This window comes from Kogia breviceps, chromosome 13 (genome assembly GCF_026419965.1).
Source record: "Kogia breviceps isolate mKogBre1 chromosome 13, mKogBre1 haplotype 1, whole genome shotgun sequence".
NCBI classification, from domain to species: Eukaryota; Metazoa; Chordata; class Mammalia; order Artiodactyla; family Physeteridae; genus Kogia; species Kogia breviceps.
This window is the reverse complement of record NC_081322.1, coordinates 58,197,040-58,218,019: the sequence shown is the minus strand read 5'-3', so window position 1 is coordinate 58,218,019 and position 20,980 is coordinate 58,197,040. Positions and strand designations below refer to the sequence as shown.

The window sequence follows — 20,980 nt, the reverse complement described above, 5'->3', positions numbered from 1 at the left end:
GAGAACACAGGCTTCAGTAGTTGTGGCATGCGGGCTTAGTAGTTGTGGCTCACAGGCTCTAGATTGCAGGCTCAGTAGTTATGGCACATGGGCTTAGTTGCTCTGTGGCATGTGGGATCTTCCTGAATCAGGGCTCGAATCCCTGCATTGGCAGGCAGATTCTTAGCCACTGTGCTACCAGGGAAGTCCCTCGTTCCTAGATCTTAATGTGTAGCAGGTAAACTTCCTGAGGTGACTAGTCTCCCAAGAAGGAGAAATGTTGTGCTATTTTACCTGAAACCTTCCTCTTACAGTTCTGTGTTTTCTGAAAGTTTCAGATGCTGTTCTTGAAAATAAAATACATTTTATTTTCAAATGTAAGTTGGCTACCTAGAACAAATACTAAGCCCTTACTCGGGGATTAAGAGAAATTTTATTCCTGCAGAATGTTGATGAAAAAGTTTTATGTTTCGTCAAGACAATTGAAGGGACATTTTCGGGAGAGTAAAGTTGTTGGAATAGAATCCTGTGAAGTTGCAAGTTCTGTCCTTTTGTGTTGGAGTTTGGGGGACGAATTTACTTTTTCTAAATGTGTGTCTCATTCTGTCCTTTACAAACAAACTTTATAATGTAGGGGGTGAATCTAGTAGAAGGCATTATCTTAAGAAATAATGGAAGGTAAATGTTTGAAGAAAATGATAATAGACCATGAAAAAAGTGAGGGCACCTATGTCAACCTTACCAAAATAATGGAATCTCTGGGGGGAACTGTCAATATTGAGAACATTGTTTTTTTCTTTTCTTTTTTAGAACATTGTTTAAAGTTATTTGATTCAATGATTTATTGGTCTTTTTTCTTCTATCTTTGAAAAAAACAACACTGCTACAATTTTTGAAATTCCTCATTTTTGCTCACCTTTATCAGAGTTCACCAAGAGTTTATATGTGCAGAATTCCTCTGTTAGGTGCTAAGGAGGAAAAAGAGGTTTCTGATCTTGAAAAGGTTGCACTGGGGCTGGGGGGATGCACCAACCAATATGGTATATTTGGTACATACGAGAGCATTATAGAAATGCTACAGACATGCAGAGCAGGAAACCTGAATAGATGGTTGTCAAATGTTGTCGTAAGAGCCTTCCACTCCATGCTGCAGGCTCCCGACGTTTTTCTAGATTTTTGAATGAGCAAGATAGATGAAGTACAACTTTTTTGTGGAGTTTTTCAATCAGGTAAACAAATTAATTAGATTCGGTAAATGGCAAGTGCTATGAAGGCAATAACAAAGAATGGCATGTTAGAAAGAATCTTGGATGGAACTACTTAACAGACCTAGGAATGCTTCACCAACATAAGGTATTTGAGATGAGACCTGAATGATAAAAATAAGCCAGCTGAGGAGAGAGTATTCCAAGCGGAGGAAAATCCAGTGTAGAAACAGTGACACAGACATAAGCTTGGATCTTTAAAAGGCAGAAAGAAGTCCACTGTTTCTGGAGCATGTTGAGTAAAAGCAGAAAGGGGTAGGAGACAGTGTGAGAGAGGAAGGCAGGGGCAAGATTATACTGAAGCTGAGAGGTTACAAAGTTTGGATTTAAGTCTCACTGCAGTGTGGAGATGAGAAAAGATTGTATGTTTTGAAAAAATCTGGCTGCCTGTAGAAAACTACTGTAGGGCTGCTAGTGTGGAATTCATGAAACCTGTTAGGAGCCTCTTCTAGTTGTCCTCCTGAGAGGTGAGAGGGACTTGATAAACTAGTGTGGATGAAGAAAAGTTGCATGTATTGAGGAGACAGTTTAGAGGCAATAGGAATTGCCAGTGGATTACAAGAGGAAAGTGAGGGAAAGGGAAAAATCAAACTGATTTCTAGGTTCTTAGCTTTATTTACTTGGTATATCATGTTGCCACCTAATCAGATGAAGCAAAATTGGGGTGAGGAGAAAACAGTTGATAAAAGGAAATGAGAAGCTGAAAAATATTGTGAAAAATAAGACATTGCCTTCAGTTTAGTAATGGCCACATAAATGCTTAGAGATAGTAATTTTACAACAAAGAAAAAAAATCATCCCAGATGGACTGGGACCCAAATTGCTGTTTCAGTTGTCACTAGTCTCTCTATCCAGCGGTCCTGATTATGGCTTCTTAAGCTGGCTGGGCATGAAATTATATTAGTGTTCGGTGTCTTTAGTTTTTTTACATCAATAGTTTCTGGCATGTTCGTTGTTTCTGCTGGGAAAATCTCACTCAGGGCCAAGAACTGTTTTGCACAGTGTGCTGGTGTTTTGGTAGCTTTTGGTAGCTATTCAACATGGTCTTCAGAACACACAAAAATGCTTTTCTTATTAAGGCAGAATATTACTTAGCTTTTGGACTTGAACTGGAACTATACCATTGGCTTTCCTGGGTCTGTACTCCTCAGCCTCTGTAATCACATAAGCCAGTTCCGTCCAATAAACCTCTTTCTTTCTTTGTGTGTGTGTGTGTGTGTGTGTGTGTGTGTGTATGTGTATTTGTTTGTTTTTCTGATGTACCTTGATCAGTACACTCTTTATATTAATACTGGTGTAAAACTATTCAGTTTTTTTGATTTTTATTCTCCAGACATCCAACATCCCAGTAAAGACTTTTGTTTTACAGAGATCTTTAAACCATGCAGTGACTGAATGAGGAAGTAGATTCAGTATAAATAAGTGCACTGATAATGTTCTCATTATAGCATGAAGTTAAAGAGAATTGTGCATATTAAAATACAGTGATTCTTCATATGTAGTCCAGGGACCACTGTCGGTCCCCAAGACCATTTCCGAGGATCTGTGAACTCAAAACTACTGTCAAAATAACACTAAGATACTCCTTTTCCTTTTTTCCCTTTCGTTTTCTCATGAGTGTATGGTAGAATTTCTCAGAGGCTACATGATGTGTAATACAACAGATTGAATGAAGAAGTAAAAATGAGAATCTAGGTATCTTCTATTAAGTCATACATTAAAGAGATTTGCAAAAATATGCCTCCATACTATATTTTTTGGGAAAATGTAGTAATTTTTCATAAAAATATTTTATTTGGGTTACATATATGGGCTTTATTACTGTTAATATTAACTGAATTAACAAATGTTTTTGAAATTTCTTAGTTTGAATTCCTCATATGGTCAATATTGATAGACAAGAACTCACAGGAACAAAAGCTCTTTGATATTCTCAATATTTTTTAAGAGTGGAAAAGGGGACTCCTAAAACTAAAATGTTTGAGAACCATTGCTCTAATAGAAGGTTTTGTGTATATACGAGTGGCTCTGACAAAAATGTTAAGTGCATGCGTACTTCCAAACATCATACTCTTTGATCAAATAATTCTGTTTGGAAGCAGCATAAGTCAGTTCCAGTTGTTTGCTTTATTTTTGTTGTTGTTTTGACATTTTCAGGTAATTTATCTCAAGTAGAGTTGGTACTGCCTCAACAGTTATATGCTGTTATATTCTAAGAGCTAGTCTGTCTCCTCACTCGTTCAGTCATTCAGTTAACCAAAGAAGTTCTCATTGAACCTCTACTACATACAAAGTTGTTGTTTAATGCAGTGTCAGTTCATTTTCTCATGAGTGTATGGTAGAATTTCTCAGAGGCTAAGCTAAGCTGCTCTAAATCTACCCTGCAGTACCTGCTGTATGAGAGTGGAGCTTGACCCTTTAAGCATTTCTCCTTTGTAACTAGCACAATGTTAAGCTTTGTCAGCAGAGGGTGCTGAGGGGGCATTTTAGTGGGAAGGAGCTTTTCCTCTTTTTTTTTTTTTAAGTTTTTGGCTGCATTGGGTCTTCGTTGCAGCACACAGGGTCTTTTGTTGTGGCGCACTGGCTCTCCATTGCGGAGCACGGGCTTCTCTCTAGCAGTGGTGTGTGGGATTTCTCTCTCTAGTTGTGGCACGTGGGCTCTGTAGTTTGCAGAACGTGGGCTCTGTAGTTTGCAGAACGCGGGCTCTCTAGTTGAGACGCGCGAGCTCAGCAGCTGTGTCACACGGGTTGCCCCGCGGCATGTGGGATCTTAGCTCTCCACCCAGGGATGGTCCCTGCGTTCCCTGCATTGGAAGGTGGATTCTTTACCACTGGACCGCCAGGGAAGTCCCTGGAGCTTTTACTCTTGACTGAACTTTGTATTTTAGTTTCTTCTTGCTGGTCCTGCTTAGCTGTACGTCTCCCATTGCATGCAGTACCTTGTGAGCTTGCAGCCCCAGCCCTGGCCTGGTGACTACCTTGCCCTGTCCTCCCAGCATTCACATAGCTCACTCCAAACCCTGCTATGTGGGAGCGTTTCCTGCTTACCCCGCAGGTGTGGACCAGCTCTAGGCTGAGTGACCCAGCAAAGGTCTTCACCACCCAGTGGGCTGCAACCACACCTTCTAAGGGGATCTGACTCTAGGCAGCCTCATTCCCTTTTCTACATTTTTTTTTCTGCCTTAGGTATTGTGTTACCTTTACAGTTCTCTTTATACTTTTAAAGTCTCTACCCTCTTGTAGTTAATAATTCTTTATATTATACTTTTACTGTTACATTTACTGTGTGACTTCTCTCTTCTGATTGGACTCTGAATGAATCATGTGCTTTCTAAGAGAACATTATTACTCTTCTGTAGGAGATAAATGTTCCTATGTAAATTATTTAAAATTTATATAAGAACATTGTATTGTATAATGAAGGGATAGAACCAGAAAGGCAGAAACTGTGTATTGAAGGCAGGGAAAGGTCAAGGTGGGCTGGGGCTGAAGAAGAATAGTGAGTAAGAATTGGCTAGAGGCTGAGATGAGGGGAGGATTTCTTATAAAAGCATGAGCCTGTTCTGGAGGAGAAAACTGGCATGATATGTGGAGAAAATAGTGAGCGCTCTGTCAGTTTGGGGAAGCTGGTTTGTGAAGAGAAGTCTTAGTGGGAGGTAATGTGGAACAAAGTACTTTGGGGCAAGATCATGAAGTGTGGTCAGTACTAAGCAGAGAAGTAGAAATTTCTCTCTGCTTACTTTATAGGGAAAATTCAATGGATATTGAATAGAACTGATTTAATAAAAATATTGTTAATGTACAATAAAGGAGTTTTAGGAAGAAGTATGGAAACCTATTTATCATTCATTATTTTCTTAGCAATTAATCCTATTGTCTGTGTTACTATGTTTTTCCTAGAAGTATAGCTTAAAGATAAAATTTTCATTAATACAGAAAAATCCATTGGGCATTATTTGTTTATCTAGAATTAGACTGTGGTGTTTATGAATATGGGATTTGTTTTCTTTGCGTCTTCTTTTAAATAAAAACTGCTACTTAGTCTAAGTACTTGCAGCCTCTCTCTTTTTTAATGAACTGAAAGAAATGAGAAGTTCCTGGTTTTTGTATTGTGTGTTTTTGAAAGCCAAGTTGCTGTTAATCTGTAGGATTCAACTAGGATTTATTTTTAAAAGGCAAAAAAAAAAAAAAAAAAAAAAAACCAACCCTGTGTTTATTTCCTAAGTATTTATCATTATTCATTTGATGTTCCTGATATAAGATAGCATTCATGTAGTCTTTTTTTTTAGCGTACGAATCTAATGCATGTTCATTGTAGAACATTCAGTGAATATATGTGAACAAAAATAAGAAAACAGAAGACAAAGTACAGCTTCCCCCCGATAGTGCAGTTAACATTTTGCTATGTATTTTTTGTTCTTTTCTAGTCAAATGCATGGTTATGTGTACATATATGAATACACCCACACACTTACACAAATGCATTTATTTAATATAAATATATATTTTCATAAATGAGTATAATCTTATAACCTACATATTTACTTAACATATTATATCTTCCATTAAATGGTTTTAATAATATCGTTTTAATGACTTCATAATTATTCATCAAACTATTTTATCATAATTTTAAAAATTGCCTATTATTGGACATTTAAGTACTTTTGCTTTTCTTTATTTTAAACAGTGTAATGAGGAGATAGACGTCTTTTTTAGGCTATATCTTTGCACATATACATGATTATTTTGCTAGTGTTCATTCTTAGATTTGGAATTGCCAGACCAGAGGGCATATATCTTTTTATAAGGTTTTTGATTCTCATTGGCAAATTACTTTACAGGAAGGTTACACTTTAAAAAAATATATAATTATAACCATTTACATTTTTCTCTTCTGTCTTAAATGATATTTTTGAGAACTCTATTGCTCAAGAGACTGTAAGGGATATTTGTAAGGCCCCACTAAAGAAGTCACATTGATTAAAATTAGTACATTACGTGTGTGCACACAGATGTTTCATTATGAAGCCTTGAGATAGCTAAATTACAACTGAATAGAACTAAACTCATCAGAAATCTAAGAGATTAGTTAGCTGATAACAAAACAATAGTAAATAAGCTTAAATTATAACATAAAGAATGAAGGAAGTACGTGTTACACACTTTCTTGACTCTTCTGGTTGGTAGCCAGTTATTCTGGGAAGCTGTGGAAGTAATTTTTAGAAGTTGATAAGAATAGCATAGTGTTCTCTATGTTTGGGATGATGGAAGGGAATCTTGCAGCTACCTCCATGGTGCCTGGGGGTAAATTGCCACTATTTGAAGTCAGATGGCAGAAGGATTTAGATGGCTTTTTTTTTTTTTTTTTTTTTTTTTTTTTTGCTGTACGCGGGCCTCTCACTGCTGTGGCCTCTCCCGTTGCGGAGCACAGGCTCCGGACGCGCAGGCTCAGCGGCCATGGCTCACGGGTCCAGCCGCTCCGCGGCACGTGGGATCTTCCCGGACCGGGGCACGAACCCGTGTCCCCTACATCGGCAGGCGGATTCTCAACCACTGCGCCACCAGGGAAGCCCTAGACGGCTTCTTGATGCTAGTGCTTCTTCCTTTCTGGAACTGCGAAATAAATACATATTATTCCATAGCACTCAGAAAAATGTAGCAGTAGTCAGGCTACATTGAAAGAAGCCCATTTAGCAGAAGCACTCTATAGAAATAAAATATCAGCGCTTCTAAAAATTTATTTAACTTGCACCAAATGCCCTTGAAATGCTGAAATAGTTTGGACAAGGTTTTATTTTGTGGCTTTTGTCTTTCTAATGATCAAATTGATAATTCCTACAAATGAACTTACTTTGCTGATCCCATTTTCTTAATAAGAAAATTATTGTAGCTTAAAAGTGCAACTGGCTGAAAATTGCTAAATGGTCTTAATGGTAAATATCATACTATATAATTAAAATGTGAGACAAAACATTTTATTTCAAAGTTTATTTTCCAATGGAAGAAAATAACTATTTGAAAACCTGTAAATCATTTAGAGAGCACTACTTTAAAATTGACAATCAGAAGCCATCATTGATGCAGACTTGTAAAAATAATTAAAAACCACTACTACCATAATATGTCACTGAAAAAAGTTGTGATGGCCATGGAGAAATTGGTCACTAGGTTTGTGAAGAAGCTGAGGCCCAATAACACGAAGTAACTTATCCAAGATCTCAGGGCTAGTCCTCCTTAAAAGCCATGACCATAATTGATCTGTTCTGCTGTGGTAAATATGAAAAACATCTCTGTAGTTCAGCCATGGACTTCAGAATGTGAGTATAACCAAGAATAGAAACATCCTGCTTCTATAAATTGTGCTGGGATCCAGGATATCCTATTTAAAAGAGAAAGACATAATTTCTTCAAAATATACATGGCCGTTTTATTCTGTTAATGTGTGATCTGTGAGAATCAGGGGAGAACAAAGGAGAAAAGAAAAGAATTCCAGGTTACAAGAGAAGATGAGAACTGGGAAAAATGAAGCGAAAGGAATGTCAATTACTATCACGGTAGTAAGTTTATTGTGTACTTGGCTTGATAACTGACAGTGTTATCACATGAACTCTTCACAAAAGTTCTGAACTGTAAAGTACCACTGACCAGGAATTAGTAAAATTTGAAATTTCGGTTTCTTAAGTAGGTGAAGCCCTCTTATCTGCTGTGATTTGAACTTGTTGTTGGGGGTTAATTGAACTAGTTAGATGGGTAGTCAATGAGTGTTTAGTGTGTCATGGCAACAGTTACTGTGTTTTAAGGAGGAGACACAGAGGGCTGATTAAAATTCTTCACGTTCATCAGTAAGAGAGGTCCAAGTGTAACACTTGCTTCTGTAACACTGGGTTTTGTAACACTACATCTAACACATTTTGGTTAAAATTACACCCTGGGGAAAGATACTTTACAATAAAATTTGTGTTATACCTTAAGTGTGATAAATGGGTGTCATTACTTTAAATAGTTACGTTTTTGTGATACATGTCTTTGTTAAAATCCAAAGGGACATGAGAAAAACTGGTTGTTTTTCTGAAGAGGTCCTAGGACTAATATCAGCAGCTAATGTATACTTAGCACCATATGACTTTGCCTGCCATGCAAAGAGTGTGTGTTTGGGGGTAGAACTATGAGGAACTGGGAGGTTGAGACTCTTTATGTTCTTTGCCTCCTCATGATAGATTACCAATGAATGTTTAAGCCAAAGGTAGTGGAGTAGATTAGTGATTTTCAAACCAGATTTCTTGCAGCTCTAGAAGAGCTTAGGGACTGTTACAGAATTGGAGACAACTAGCAATGGTGATTAGCTGACTGGTTAGTGGAGGAGGCTTCAAGTAGGTGAATCTACCGTGTGTTAGAGTCTCAGCTCTAAAAGTTTGGGCATGTTAAACTTCAGTCCTCACACTTACACCGCAAAGTATCCATATTCCCTGAACAAGTCCAGAGTTCTAGTACATTGCAAAAGGTCACACAACTTGCATAAATGATCATCTTGGGATCTGAAATCAGAAATGATTCCAGTGCCTGCACTCTTAGCCCCCCTCTGCATTAGTATTATGAATGGGGAAAAGGAAAAATACACTCCCTATGTAAACCAGGCCAATAACATATTTCTTTTGTTTGTTTATTTTTTGTTTGTTTGTTTGATAAAAGACCTTTGTTTAGCAAGACTAGAGATTATTTAGAGTGGGATCTGGACTTGAACCAGGCTCTACATGGTCTTTTGACTTAGAATAAGTTACTAATTGTGCCTCAATTTCCTAATTTGTAAAAGAGGAATAATAACATGTTTTGAAGAGTAAATTAATTTGTACATGTTATGTACTTTGAACAATGTCTGTTACCCACTATAAATTCAATTCATCTACCTACTTGTTTGATACCTTTTTATACCTCTGTTCTGGAAGATAGTCTTTTAAAATTAAATTTAATACTCAGAATAGATTAGTATATTAGCTTTCTTTCTATAATTATATTTCCCCTTTTGCTTATATATCTATTTAGCTTTATTTTATGTAATGTCATTTCAGGTTCCTATATGATAGTGGATTCTTCAGATCATGACCCTGGAGAAAAAGCCAGACTTCAGCTGCCTACAATGAAGGAGAACGACACTCACTGTATCGACTTCAGTTACCTATTATACAGCCAGAAAGGGTTGAATCCTGGCACTTTGAACATATTGGTTAGGGTGAATAAAGGACCTCTTGCCAATCCAATATGGAATGTGACTGGATTCACGGGTAGAGATTGGCTTCGGGCTGAGCTAGCAGTGAGCACCTTTTGGCCCAATGAATATCAGGTAATCACCTATTCTTTTCTGGTTCATGCTTTGATGTCTGTCATTGGATCTCACTGTGTATGTAATACTTAGAGGTAAATACTAGCCCCATAGGAATGAGAGATTGTTTCTTTAGCTCTCCTTCAGTGCTATGCTTGAGGAAATGTTTGACTACATTGGCACAAAATCTTCAAAGTAGAGAAAATATTTCAACATATGGAAAAATGTAGTTTAGGTACAAAATTTGTTGGTTGTTTGGCAAAGAGCTGCTTATTGACAGATATATTTCTGTGTCTCTGTGCAGGAAGAAATAGGCTTTTTGAGTTGAGTGTACTATTCAGACTGGATTGGTTTACTGGCTTCTTGAAAATAACATTTGAAAAATAAACATGAAATAGTGTTTCATGAAATATGTTATATAAGGGGGAGGCATTTTCAATAATTTTAAAATATTTTTTGTCAATTACATGGAGTATAAAAATAGGCAAACAAAACCTCACCAAGAAGTGAGTGGGGGACAGTTTTGACTTCAAGGTAGCACTAAAGAATTTCAGTAAGAGTTTAGGGTCTTCATTCTAGTGATGAAGTGAATGCTTCATTCCATCCCACTGCTACTTGACTGCCTCTAATTACTTATTATTACTCATAAGTCTCCCTTACATGGCCTATCATGGCTTCTTCAGCCCCAACTATAAAAAAAAAAAAACAAAAGCAACCAACAAAAAAAGATTGTCCACATGTCTTTGGATCTTCCCCCCTCCCCCCCAGAAATGTTTGATTTAATTATGAGTAAACCAGACAATGAATAGTGTCAATACCTACATTTGATTTGTGTGACAGAGTTTATATGGTTGAACCAAAGAAGTCCATTTACCAGTTTGGAAAGTTGTTCAGTAATCTTCATTGTAAGGTACAGGACCTGATAACAGAAAGTTACCTCTTCTGAAAGTTCACTTCTGTGTTAGATCTTGAAATTTAAACTTTTAAAAGATTTGCCTGTTCGTAGCTTATTATAGAACCTAATGGGAATGAGTTTATGTAAAAGTATATTTTTTATTATTGTCGGTGAGTAATTTATAAGCTAATAGTTTTATTTCTGCTTTTAAAAAAAGCATGTTAGGCTTATCTTTATTTCTGGGGAGAGGGGAGAGGAAATCAATGTATTCTTTTAATTGCTTTGTTCTGAGTTGATTTTTTATTTTATTTTTATTTATTTATTTATTTATTGCGGTACGCGGGCCTCTCACTGCTGTGGCCTCTCCCGTTGCGGAGCACAGGCTCCGGACGCACAGGCTCAGCGGCCATGGCTCACGGGCCCAGCCGCTCCGCGGCATGTGGGATCTTCCTGGACCGGGGCATGAACCCGTGTCCCCTGCATCGCAGGCGGATTCTCAACCACTGCGCCACCAGGGAAGCCCTGATTTTTTATTTTATTAAAAGTCTCTTACTTCATACAGGTAAGGTTCTCCATTTAGGGTTATGTGTCTATGAAGATTTCAATGGATTTTTATGAGGTACTAGTTGATTCCATTATTATTCCTGAACAGAAGGATGTTTCTCTTCAGTGCTGGAGAGCCATCTGCTTCTTCAGGGTGCATAGCTCTGGGCGGGCTGCTTATGTGGTAGGTGAGTGGGTGGAGGTGTGTGAAACTAATGCTAAAGCACTGAAGCAAGATTAACGGGCTCTTCTATGACAACAGTGGGTTGATAACTGTTATTGCTGGGTCACCCTTACAGCACATTATCATCAAACTGATTTCTTTAGAATCTGTTATTGGAGCTTAACATAACACTAAAAAGAAAAAGCTCTGATTCAGCAAAATAAAAGTGTCCACAGATTCAGCCTCCTTAAACTAAATTAAAGCTCAGATAACAAATCTAGCAAAATTATTAAAAATTTGGGTTCTGGAGTAAGGTTGCATATATTCAACCCTGTTTGTTGTTTGCTACCTGCATAGATGGTACATTAAAGAATCAAATTGTTAGTTGTATTTTTGAAAATAAAACCCCTAGAAGTAGATTTTGATAAATCCAGCAAATAATGTATCTGTGGTATCATACAGCTGATCCTTTGTAACTAAGAAATGGCATACATGTAATTACTTTTTCCTATTTTTTTGCTTAGATCTATCTTTGAATCATTGATATTAATAACATTTTCTTTTTTTTACCAAATTGTAGTTTCTATTTTATTTTATTATTTTTTTATTGAAGTATAGTTGATTTACAGTGTGTTAATTTCTGCTGTACAGCAAAGTGATTCAGTTATATATACATTCTTTTTTATATTATTTTCCATTATTGTTTGTCACAGGATATTGAATATAGTTCCCTGTGCTATGCATTAGGACCTTGTTTATCCATTTTACATGTAATAGTTTGCATCTAACCCCAGACTCCCAGTCCATCCCTCCCTTACCCCCCCAATAACATTTTCTTATGGCACAGATTTCTGGAATGTTAATTTTAATGTTGAGTTATAGTACCAAGAGTTGGATGAATGCTTCTTTGTTCAGTCTCATTTTGCATGACAAAGCTGCCTAGGTTACTTGTACCTGTGGTATTTTAAAGCAAACAGTGCAAAAGGAACCTGTGCAAGTTTCAGCCTGGCTAGTGAGATCTTTTTGGAAATCTCTTGTCAGAGAAAATGATTGCTAAATACATAGAACCTGTGGGTAAATGTCTGTTGCAGACTGAAATTTGAGCAATAGGTCATTTCTTAAGTGATTACTTTGCTTCCACATCCTTTTCCTTAACTTGCAAAACTTAACAATCAATGAGAGCAAATAACAGAGCAGAATATTTTTTATTCATGTGCTTAGTGCTCAATAAATTACTTGATTGATGTTTTCATCGATTTTGTCATTTAGATACCTAGTGGCATGTAGAAACAACTATATTAATGTAGCATTTTTGCTATTAGGAAATAGCATGAAAAACTTTTGACTATTGCTTAATGCAGACTCTTTATGGATTTTTAAAAATTAAAATATAGCCATTGCAATGTGCCATATTATAAGCCTACTCTTTCATTCTTAAAGAAACACTGCATATTTTTAATGTTCTCACACTCTAGATTAAATAGAGTTATGATATTCATAAAAATTGTTCTCCTTGGTTCCACAGTTTACTCAGCTTCTCTTCTCCAGAGATCTACACTCTTCAAACTTGTTCTTTAACCTTGTTTTTTAACTTCTCATTTTCCTTTTGTGTGTCTAGTGAAGACTCCTTTCTCTTCTTTGCTTGAGCCATTCCTTATCTGAACACCCCTTTGGTACAACCCCTTTTCACCCAACTTTAGCAATAACAACAGAAGCAGTCAAAAAGAAAATAGGCTGAGAGAGCTCCTACCTTTAATTAGTATAGGATAACTTTGGTATAAAAACCTTACAAGCTAGCTCTTCTCTTTTCCATTTTTCTGTTGAACTAAATATCTGAAAAAGATATAGCACAACTTTGGTGTGATTTTCCCTTTCCAGAGATTCCATCTTAGCAGATGACTAAAGAGAAGATTGATGTGGTAATTTAATTACTTAAGCTGTGGACTATTCAATAATGAGGAGATGCCAGTTTTTAACCCCAAGAAACTTAACCTCTGATTTGAAGAAATAAATACATGAAATTGTGAAACGAAGGCAAAAATGATTCTCTGAATAATGAATTTTGGTTACCTGGAAGATCAGGATAAGGGTCCTTGTCTCTGGGACCAGCCCTTCCTGGGCAAATCTTGACTCTACTATTTAGCGGATGTGCAGCCTGGGGAATATTCCTTAATCTCTTTGACTGTAGTTTCCTCATCTAAAAAATGAGGATCACAACAGTACCTACCTCAATGGGTTGTTCTAAGTACTGAATTAATACATAGTGTTTAGAAAAGTATCTGACACATAGTAGGGGTTTACCATAAATTAGGCTGACCTTATGATGAGTAAACAAAAAGATTGTGAACTCTATTGGATTTAATACGTGCTCAGCATTTTCTTCTCTTGTGAAAGCATACTATTCTTTTCTTTTTGAACACAGGTTTTTTTTAGAGCAGTTTTAGGTTCACAGAAAATTTGAGAGGAAGGTACAGAGATTTCCCCATACACCCCCAGTTCCCACACATGTATAGCTGTCCCCATTATCAACATCTCCCACCAGAGAGATACAACAGATGAACCTATATTTGGTACAATAGATGAACCTGTATTGACACATCATCATCACCCAAAGTCTGTAGTTAATTTTAGGGTTCACTCTTGGTGTTGTACATTCTAAGAGTTTAGACAAATGTATAATGACATGTATTCATCATTATAGAATCAGAGTATTTTTACTGCCCTAAAAGTCTTGTGTGTTCCACCTATTCATTCCTCCCCATCCCTACTGTCTCTTTTTTAGGTTTTTTGTTTATTAAAACATCTGATTTTGGGGCACATTATTAGCATGAGGTCACACCATGCGAACCTCTGGGGATATACAGGTAAAGTCCTTCTTCTCTTGAAGCTTACAGTCTAGCTTGGCCCTGTAGAAGATAAAAATGTAAATCAGATGTAGGGTCTGCCTTTAAAGAGCCTAGTCCAGATGGGAAGGTGAGATATATGTAGATAAAACTTTGAAACAATGTAGCATTATTAAATGACTTAAGAGGGGCAGATCTAAAATGTAGTGGGGAAAATGAAAACAAAAGACTTGTTTCCAAAGTAATTTGAGACAGAAATGGGACTATAATTTTTGTTGCTTGACTTCTCTATTCCTAGATTAGTTTGCTTTCCACCGTACCTCGTTGTTTTTGTTAAACCAACGTTATTTGGAAGGAACACTTTCTATAGTGAAAAACAACAAGCAAATGTAAATTGCATTTATGACATGAACATTGCAGTGATACAACTAATATATAAGGAACTGTTTCTCACCTGTGTCTTCAGAAGCAATAGATGGCTTTTTAGCTTAGTATACTAATTATAGAAAGTATCATATTACATGTATTTTATTTGCCATGGTTACAAGTTTCTAATTCTTCCTGTTTTTATAGGCCTTAAGTAAGAACTGTAAATTTTTTAATTGCTCTAAACAGAAGTAAAAAGAAAAAATAAAACAACAACCCAAACATTATGAGTTATTATCTCAGTGTTAAATTTCAACTGAAAATCAGCATACCTCTAAAAGTGTTATTTTCTCCACTCTGGAAATCTGACCTGTCTTGTATGTGAAAAACTAAATTCTGCTCTTGTATTAAATCCATTAGTTTCTTACTGAACAGTGAGGTTGTTACCAAATGAGGCAGGCAGACATAACTTCCAAAACTATTAGTGGAAACCTAATCTGCTGGTTTCCATTAATGGGGTGCACATCATTAATCACAAAAATGTTGCGTGATGAAAACTACAGGGGTTTGGCCTGAAATTGGAAAGTGATAATATAGCTGAATATGCCTTTCTTTTTTTTCTTCACCTCCTAATTCACTGAGAAATAAATGCTGAACTTTTGCCACCCATTTTCTTCTTAACATTTTTCACTGGTTTAAAAAACTGTAAGAACTGGACAAGCATGGGGTCTTTTGTTTTTGTCTCCTTTTTAAAGGTTTATGTTAACATGCATTGCACTGATATTTTGGCAATGGAATGTTTGTTACACTCCAGAGATACTACTGCTTTGGATCCAAGAAGATTGGGACTTAAACCAAATGACTGTTTACTTAAATAAAAAGTGTCTAAAAGATTGATCTCGAAGGATGGAGCTGAAGTAAGAGCATGCTCATGAACCATCCATGCAAAGAGGAAAGAGGATATCACTCCTGTGCCATAGCTCTTGGAATGCTCCCAATTTTTAGTGCTCCTCATCCAACCATGTAGAGCCCCACTGAAGAGAGGAGGGTGGCAAGATTTTTCTTTTGTAGATGGATTTTCTTTCCTAGTCTGCTTGAGCTGCCATAACAAAATACTATAGACTGAGTGGCTTAAACAACAGAAATTTATTCCTCTTATGATGTGAAGGCCAAGGATCAAAGGGCTGGTCTATTTGTTTCCTGGCGAGAGCTCTCTTTCTGGCTTGCAGAAGGCCACCTTCTCCCTGTGTCCTCACATTATGAACAGAGAGAGAGCTCTGGTGTCTCATCCTCTTCTTATAAGGGCCCCAGGACTATTGGATTAGGGTCTCACACTTTTGACCTCTCTTAACCTTAATTACCCCCTACAGACCCAATCTCCAAATACAGTCACATTGGTGATTAGGACTTCAACATATGAATTTGGTGGGGCACAATTCAGTGCATACCACTAGGTATATCTTACAGCTGTAACTTCATTTATAACCATTATAAATGACTCTGGCTTACTTCCTAAGGTCATTATAAATGACCTTACTTACTTTCCCAACTTACTTTGCAGGTAGCAGTGGTCATGTGATCAGCTCTGGCCAATGAGTTATGATGGAAAGTCAGCTGGGAGACTTCTGGGAAAGGTGTTATTCCCTGATTAAAAAGAGATACATGTTGTTGCATGAGAACATGATGCTTGGCACTACTGCAGTTATTTTGTAACTCTGAGGAAGAAGATAACAAACTGAGGGCAACAGAAGAAAGTATGGAAGGAGCCAGGGTCCTACTCTCAGACAAAATAATAACACCAGCAACAATAACAATAACAATAATAACTTTCAAAACAACTTTTAGTTGAGTATTCTCCTATGCAGCCCAAAGCATCCTAATATATCATGTCACATCTTTGTTGACCTTTCAGTCAATCCCACCTCTCAACACATGTTTGTAGATAGCACATGTGAGACATATGGCAGAATTAAAAGTATATGTATCTATCTATGAATGAAACAATATTTTTCAGTCCAGTTTCAGGGAGAAGACAAAGCTATATACCTGAAAATGTAAATAGGACTGTAATAGAATGAGTCAATGACTGAAGGTAGTAGAAAGAAAGGAAGGAAGGATAATTTGTTGAGTGTCTACCATGCATAAGACACTGAACTGGATACTTCCATATATGTCATCTTTATTTTGTTTTAATATTTGATCAAGTGCTAAGTGAATGTTTCTTATCTTCATACATGGACTAAGTTGCTGGTTTTTAAGTGGTTGAAATTATTCCCTTTCTCCTCTTTACTAATTTAACCTTGCTTTAAAAATTTTGGAATTTAGCCATATCAGTGACACATCTGAAGTTGACTAACTTTACAACTAAATAGGCTTATTTTAGTTCTGGTAACAGTAATTGCCTAACATGGGCATTTTGGCTCATTTTTACACTGGCATCGTTTTCTTAAAACTTATCATCCTATGAGGATGACTTCTCTCTGTTTCCTGACGGTGATTTGTGTTTATTATAAAACACCTGCTTTACTTTTCCTTTGGACTCTGTTTGCATTGATTCATTGATGAAACTTACAGTGTGTAAACAAATGTAAACAAATGAAAAAAAGAGTCCTGTTAACACAGTATTTATTGCAGATAAATTTATTGCAAGCAGATTACAGAAGTCTCTTGTTATTCTACTAAATCATACCTGTTTTCATTTAGTGTAGCAGGAGCTGTCAAGTGTCCCTTCACTAATTCTTCTGAGAAATATTTCCATGAAATTAATGCACTTCCCTTTTAATAGCAGATTGAAAAGTAATGAGCAGTAAGCAGAGTTAGGCAGTGTTTGTTCAGCTTATGACTTTTTCTTAGGAGTTTGTTTCATCCAAGGGGACTGGAGAAGACAGATGCTCCAAAGGGTGGAAAAGATGCCCATACCTCGCTTGCCCACTCACTTGCGTTCAGCTCAGCCTGTTGAATCCAAATGAACACACTACTGATTCCTTGTTTTCCGTACCTCAGTATCCATTAATTACATACATTAATGGGTTGATCTTCATGTACCAAGATGGAAAAAAAATGTATACTACTGGGGCAGGATTCCTAGCCAAACACACAAAAATGTAAGAACCATTTCCTTCTAATCCGTTTAATCTGACAATACTGTACCATTTATTAATGCAATACCCATATCAATGAGAAAAATATAGATAACAATTTAAAATCAATTCCTTGTTCAGTGATTTTTGTCTGCTGACTTTGATGGTTAATTGGAATTCCCCCCCACCCCCAAGGGCTTTTGATTTTCTGTACAATCTGAATTTCTGTGTGACCTCTTTGTCCATTTCCATGTCAAAGACGGATTTTTCTTTATTTTAGGTTGTACAGTGGTGTGTAACAAAATATCGCTTTCTCAAGGGAAAAACAAAACTAAACTGGGTGACATTATGTTTTTATCTAAAATTTAACTTTTTTGCTGTGGTGATTTCAGTTTCCATTCTTAGAACATAATGGAAAAAGGAAAGGTTGTAATTATCTATTTAGCATAAGCTTTTCAATTGAAAGAGTATGGTAGGGAGGAAATATAAAGGAAATGTCAGACATATTTGTACTTCGTATCTAGTTTACTATTCCTTTTGATTATTCTGTTGTTAGTAATAAAAGTTGGAATTTAAAGGAAAGCAAACTTTGGACACTGTAAATTAAAATATCCACTTATGTAATCTAGTGGACATTATGGTTCATTTTAGCTGTTTTGATTTTCAAAAGGTATTTTTAAAGCTGTCATTATAAAACTAGCTGCTACATGTTATTTCTGCATTTAGTTACATAAATAACCACTGCACGCACCACTGGAATTCCCTGATGAGATTTAGATCCTTAATATTCTTTGAATGATATTTTAAGAAGTAATTCTTCTCAGCTTTCTGGAAGCAGTAAATCAATTCTCATTTTATGCTTAAAAATAAGGTGTATACATTATATTTACATTCTTATATTTTAAAAAACATCTATATGACTGGACACCCAGATTATAAACAAATACATTTATTGACTGAGTTAACTTAATTTGAGGAATTTTAATTTTTGAGTGAGTTATTTTGTATTACCCTATATATTGATTAAAATTATTTTATGTATTTAATAAAATATTGTCAAAAATCAAAAAATAAGGTATATAGTCATAAATTTATACCAAGTAATAATTCAATAAAGTAATAAAGAATGGAAAATTTCTAGCACCTAGAGGTCAAAGATTGGTTCAAACTTAAACATCTTTAGATCCTGGAGTTTTGCAACAGCAGCACAAATATAATACTTGGGAACAGATACAGCGATTCTCTTGGTTCATATTTATTTATTTATTTGCGGTATGCGGGCCTCCCACTGTTGTGGCCTCTCCCTTTGTGGAGCACAGGCTCCAGACGCTCAGGCTCAGCGGCCACGGCTCACGGGCCCAGCCGCTCCGCGGCATGTGGGATCCTCCTGGACCGGGGCACGAACCCGCGTCCCCTACATCGGCAGGCGGCCTCTCAACCACTGTGCCATCAGGGAAGCTCTGGGTTAATATTTATTAAAGGACACTTTTGGCTTGGTTGTGAACTTCAGTATGTTAAACTTAAAAAGGAATGAAGTCAGTTTAGCCCCGTAAATATCAGAGTGAATTTCTGTCCTGTTTTTGTTTTGGTTGCTTTTTTTTTTCTTTTTCTTTTATGTTTTCCCTCGTATTATCCACCCCCTTCCTTTGGGGAGGGGTAGTTATAAGCAAACCAATAAATACATAACCAAATAACTATTTTTTGACTATGTCTATAACATTAGGTTTTGTGACATGCTGCATGAGAATTAGAAGTACATGGTCCCATTTGTTTTATGTTGGTAGAGAATAAAGTTGAGGTCATTTTATATATTGGGTAAAGGTTTAGGGCTTCCCTGGTGGCGCAGTGGTTGAGAGTCCGCCTGCCGACGCAGGGGACACGGGTTCGTGCCCCGGTCTGGGAAGATCCCACATGCCGCGGAGCGGCTGGGCCCGTCAGCCATCGCCGCTGAGCCTGTGCGTCCGGAGCCTGTGCTCCGCAAGGGGAGAGGCCACAACAGTGAGAGGCCCGCGTACCACAGAAAAAAAAAAAAAAAAAAAAAAAAAAGAGGTTTAAATTAGAAGCCTTTTGGTCTGTGCTCAATCCCAGGTCCATTGATCATCACGTCCTTGTTCACTGAGTGACTCTTTTGTGTGACCTTTTGAGTTTCAGTCCCTACTAGATGATAGCTAGTCTACTAATTATACATGTGTTTTATGAGGTAATGAAAGCCTCAAAGTATTCTCTTTAAAGCTCTTATTTACAAATGAAAGGTACCAACTAAAGCTAGCAAAATCAAAAAGAGATAGAATTGAAAAGATTTGGGATTCTGTCACAGCATGTTAGGGAAGTAGAATATCCAAGCCTGAAGAAGGTAGGGGTCCCAGAATAGCAACAACATTGACTTTCTCTCTGTATGTCACTATGAATGACTCATTAATTTATCCCTTTCACAAGTATTTATCAAAGCAACCTAATCTATGCCAAGCACTATTCTGGCTGCTGGGGATATACAGTTCTGAATAAGTCTCAAGCTTCCTATTCTCCCAGGAGTTCTACTTTCGGGGTGGGGGTGGGGGAAACAGATAAATAAATGAGCAAAATATCAGAATGCAATAAGTGCTAAAAAATTAAAATAGAATAATGTGAGAGTTAGAGTTCTGGAAACCATCTTGGACCAGGTGGTTCAGGAAAAACTATTGGAGAAAGTGATTTTCACCTGGAGATCTGGATGGCAAAAGGAACCCAGGCACACAAAGATCAGGGAAATGCAGCAGAAACAGAGCAAAGAACTAATTCAAGGCCCTAAATTTGGGGAGATTGGCATCGTGGAGGGACAGAGGACAGGTGGAGGAGTGGTCAAAGGAGACCTTTTCTAGGATGAGATGGGCAGGTTCTAGTTATGTGGAGCTTTGTCATCCAAGGAAAGACTTTCAACACTTCTAAAAAGATTTTTATAAAGGGATTCTATTTACTCATTTTTGGTCTCATCTTGGAAATGTTCCAAATATATATTCTTCTTTAGTCTTTTCACTGCTTACTCTCCAGTCACAGCTCTGCTTGTGTCCCCTCTTGATAATGGTAGCAGTTCCCTGTTTCCCTTGCCTTCAATTCTATTATAAATCAGTTACTTTTGGGGGGATGCTATTTTGCTGATATTGACCTCCTCATATTTTGCCAGTGTTTCTTTTAAAGTCAAAATGTTTAGCCTTCATTTGAGGTCCTTCATAATTTAGCCTCAGTCAACTGCTACAATCTCTTTACCATTATCTTTTTACAGGCACCCTCTGCTTTAGTCAAAGTGCAAGATGCTCTAATTGTACTTTGGGCACTTTACATATGTGTGTGAATGTAAACATGATATATATATCATGTTTATATATATATATAGATATATACACCTTAATATATAAATATATAATATATATACTATGTAGCTCATATATAATATGTATACCTTATATATAAGTATTATATAATATATATTATATACTATATATATATACCTTCCAAGATGCCTTTGTTTCTTCCTTTGCCTCACCCAGGT

At 36.7% G+C, this 20,980-nt stretch overlaps 1 protein-coding gene across 18 annotated transcripts in view; it reads left to right on the top strand.

Annotated features, from left to right (window-relative positions):
* Positions 1–20,980, top strand: part of PTPRK (protein tyrosine phosphatase receptor type K) — a 583,718-nt gene that overhangs the window by 199,920 nt on the left and 362,818 nt on the right. For all 18 annotated transcript variants that reach the window (XM_067010720.1, XM_067010722.1, XM_067010719.1 and 15 more), the window contains exon 3: positions 9,314–9,585. In XM_067010720.1, the coding sequence (XP_066866821.1) occupies positions 9,314–9,585 (272 nt within the window). The remainder of the gene's footprint in view (positions 1–9,313; positions 9,586–20,980) is intronic.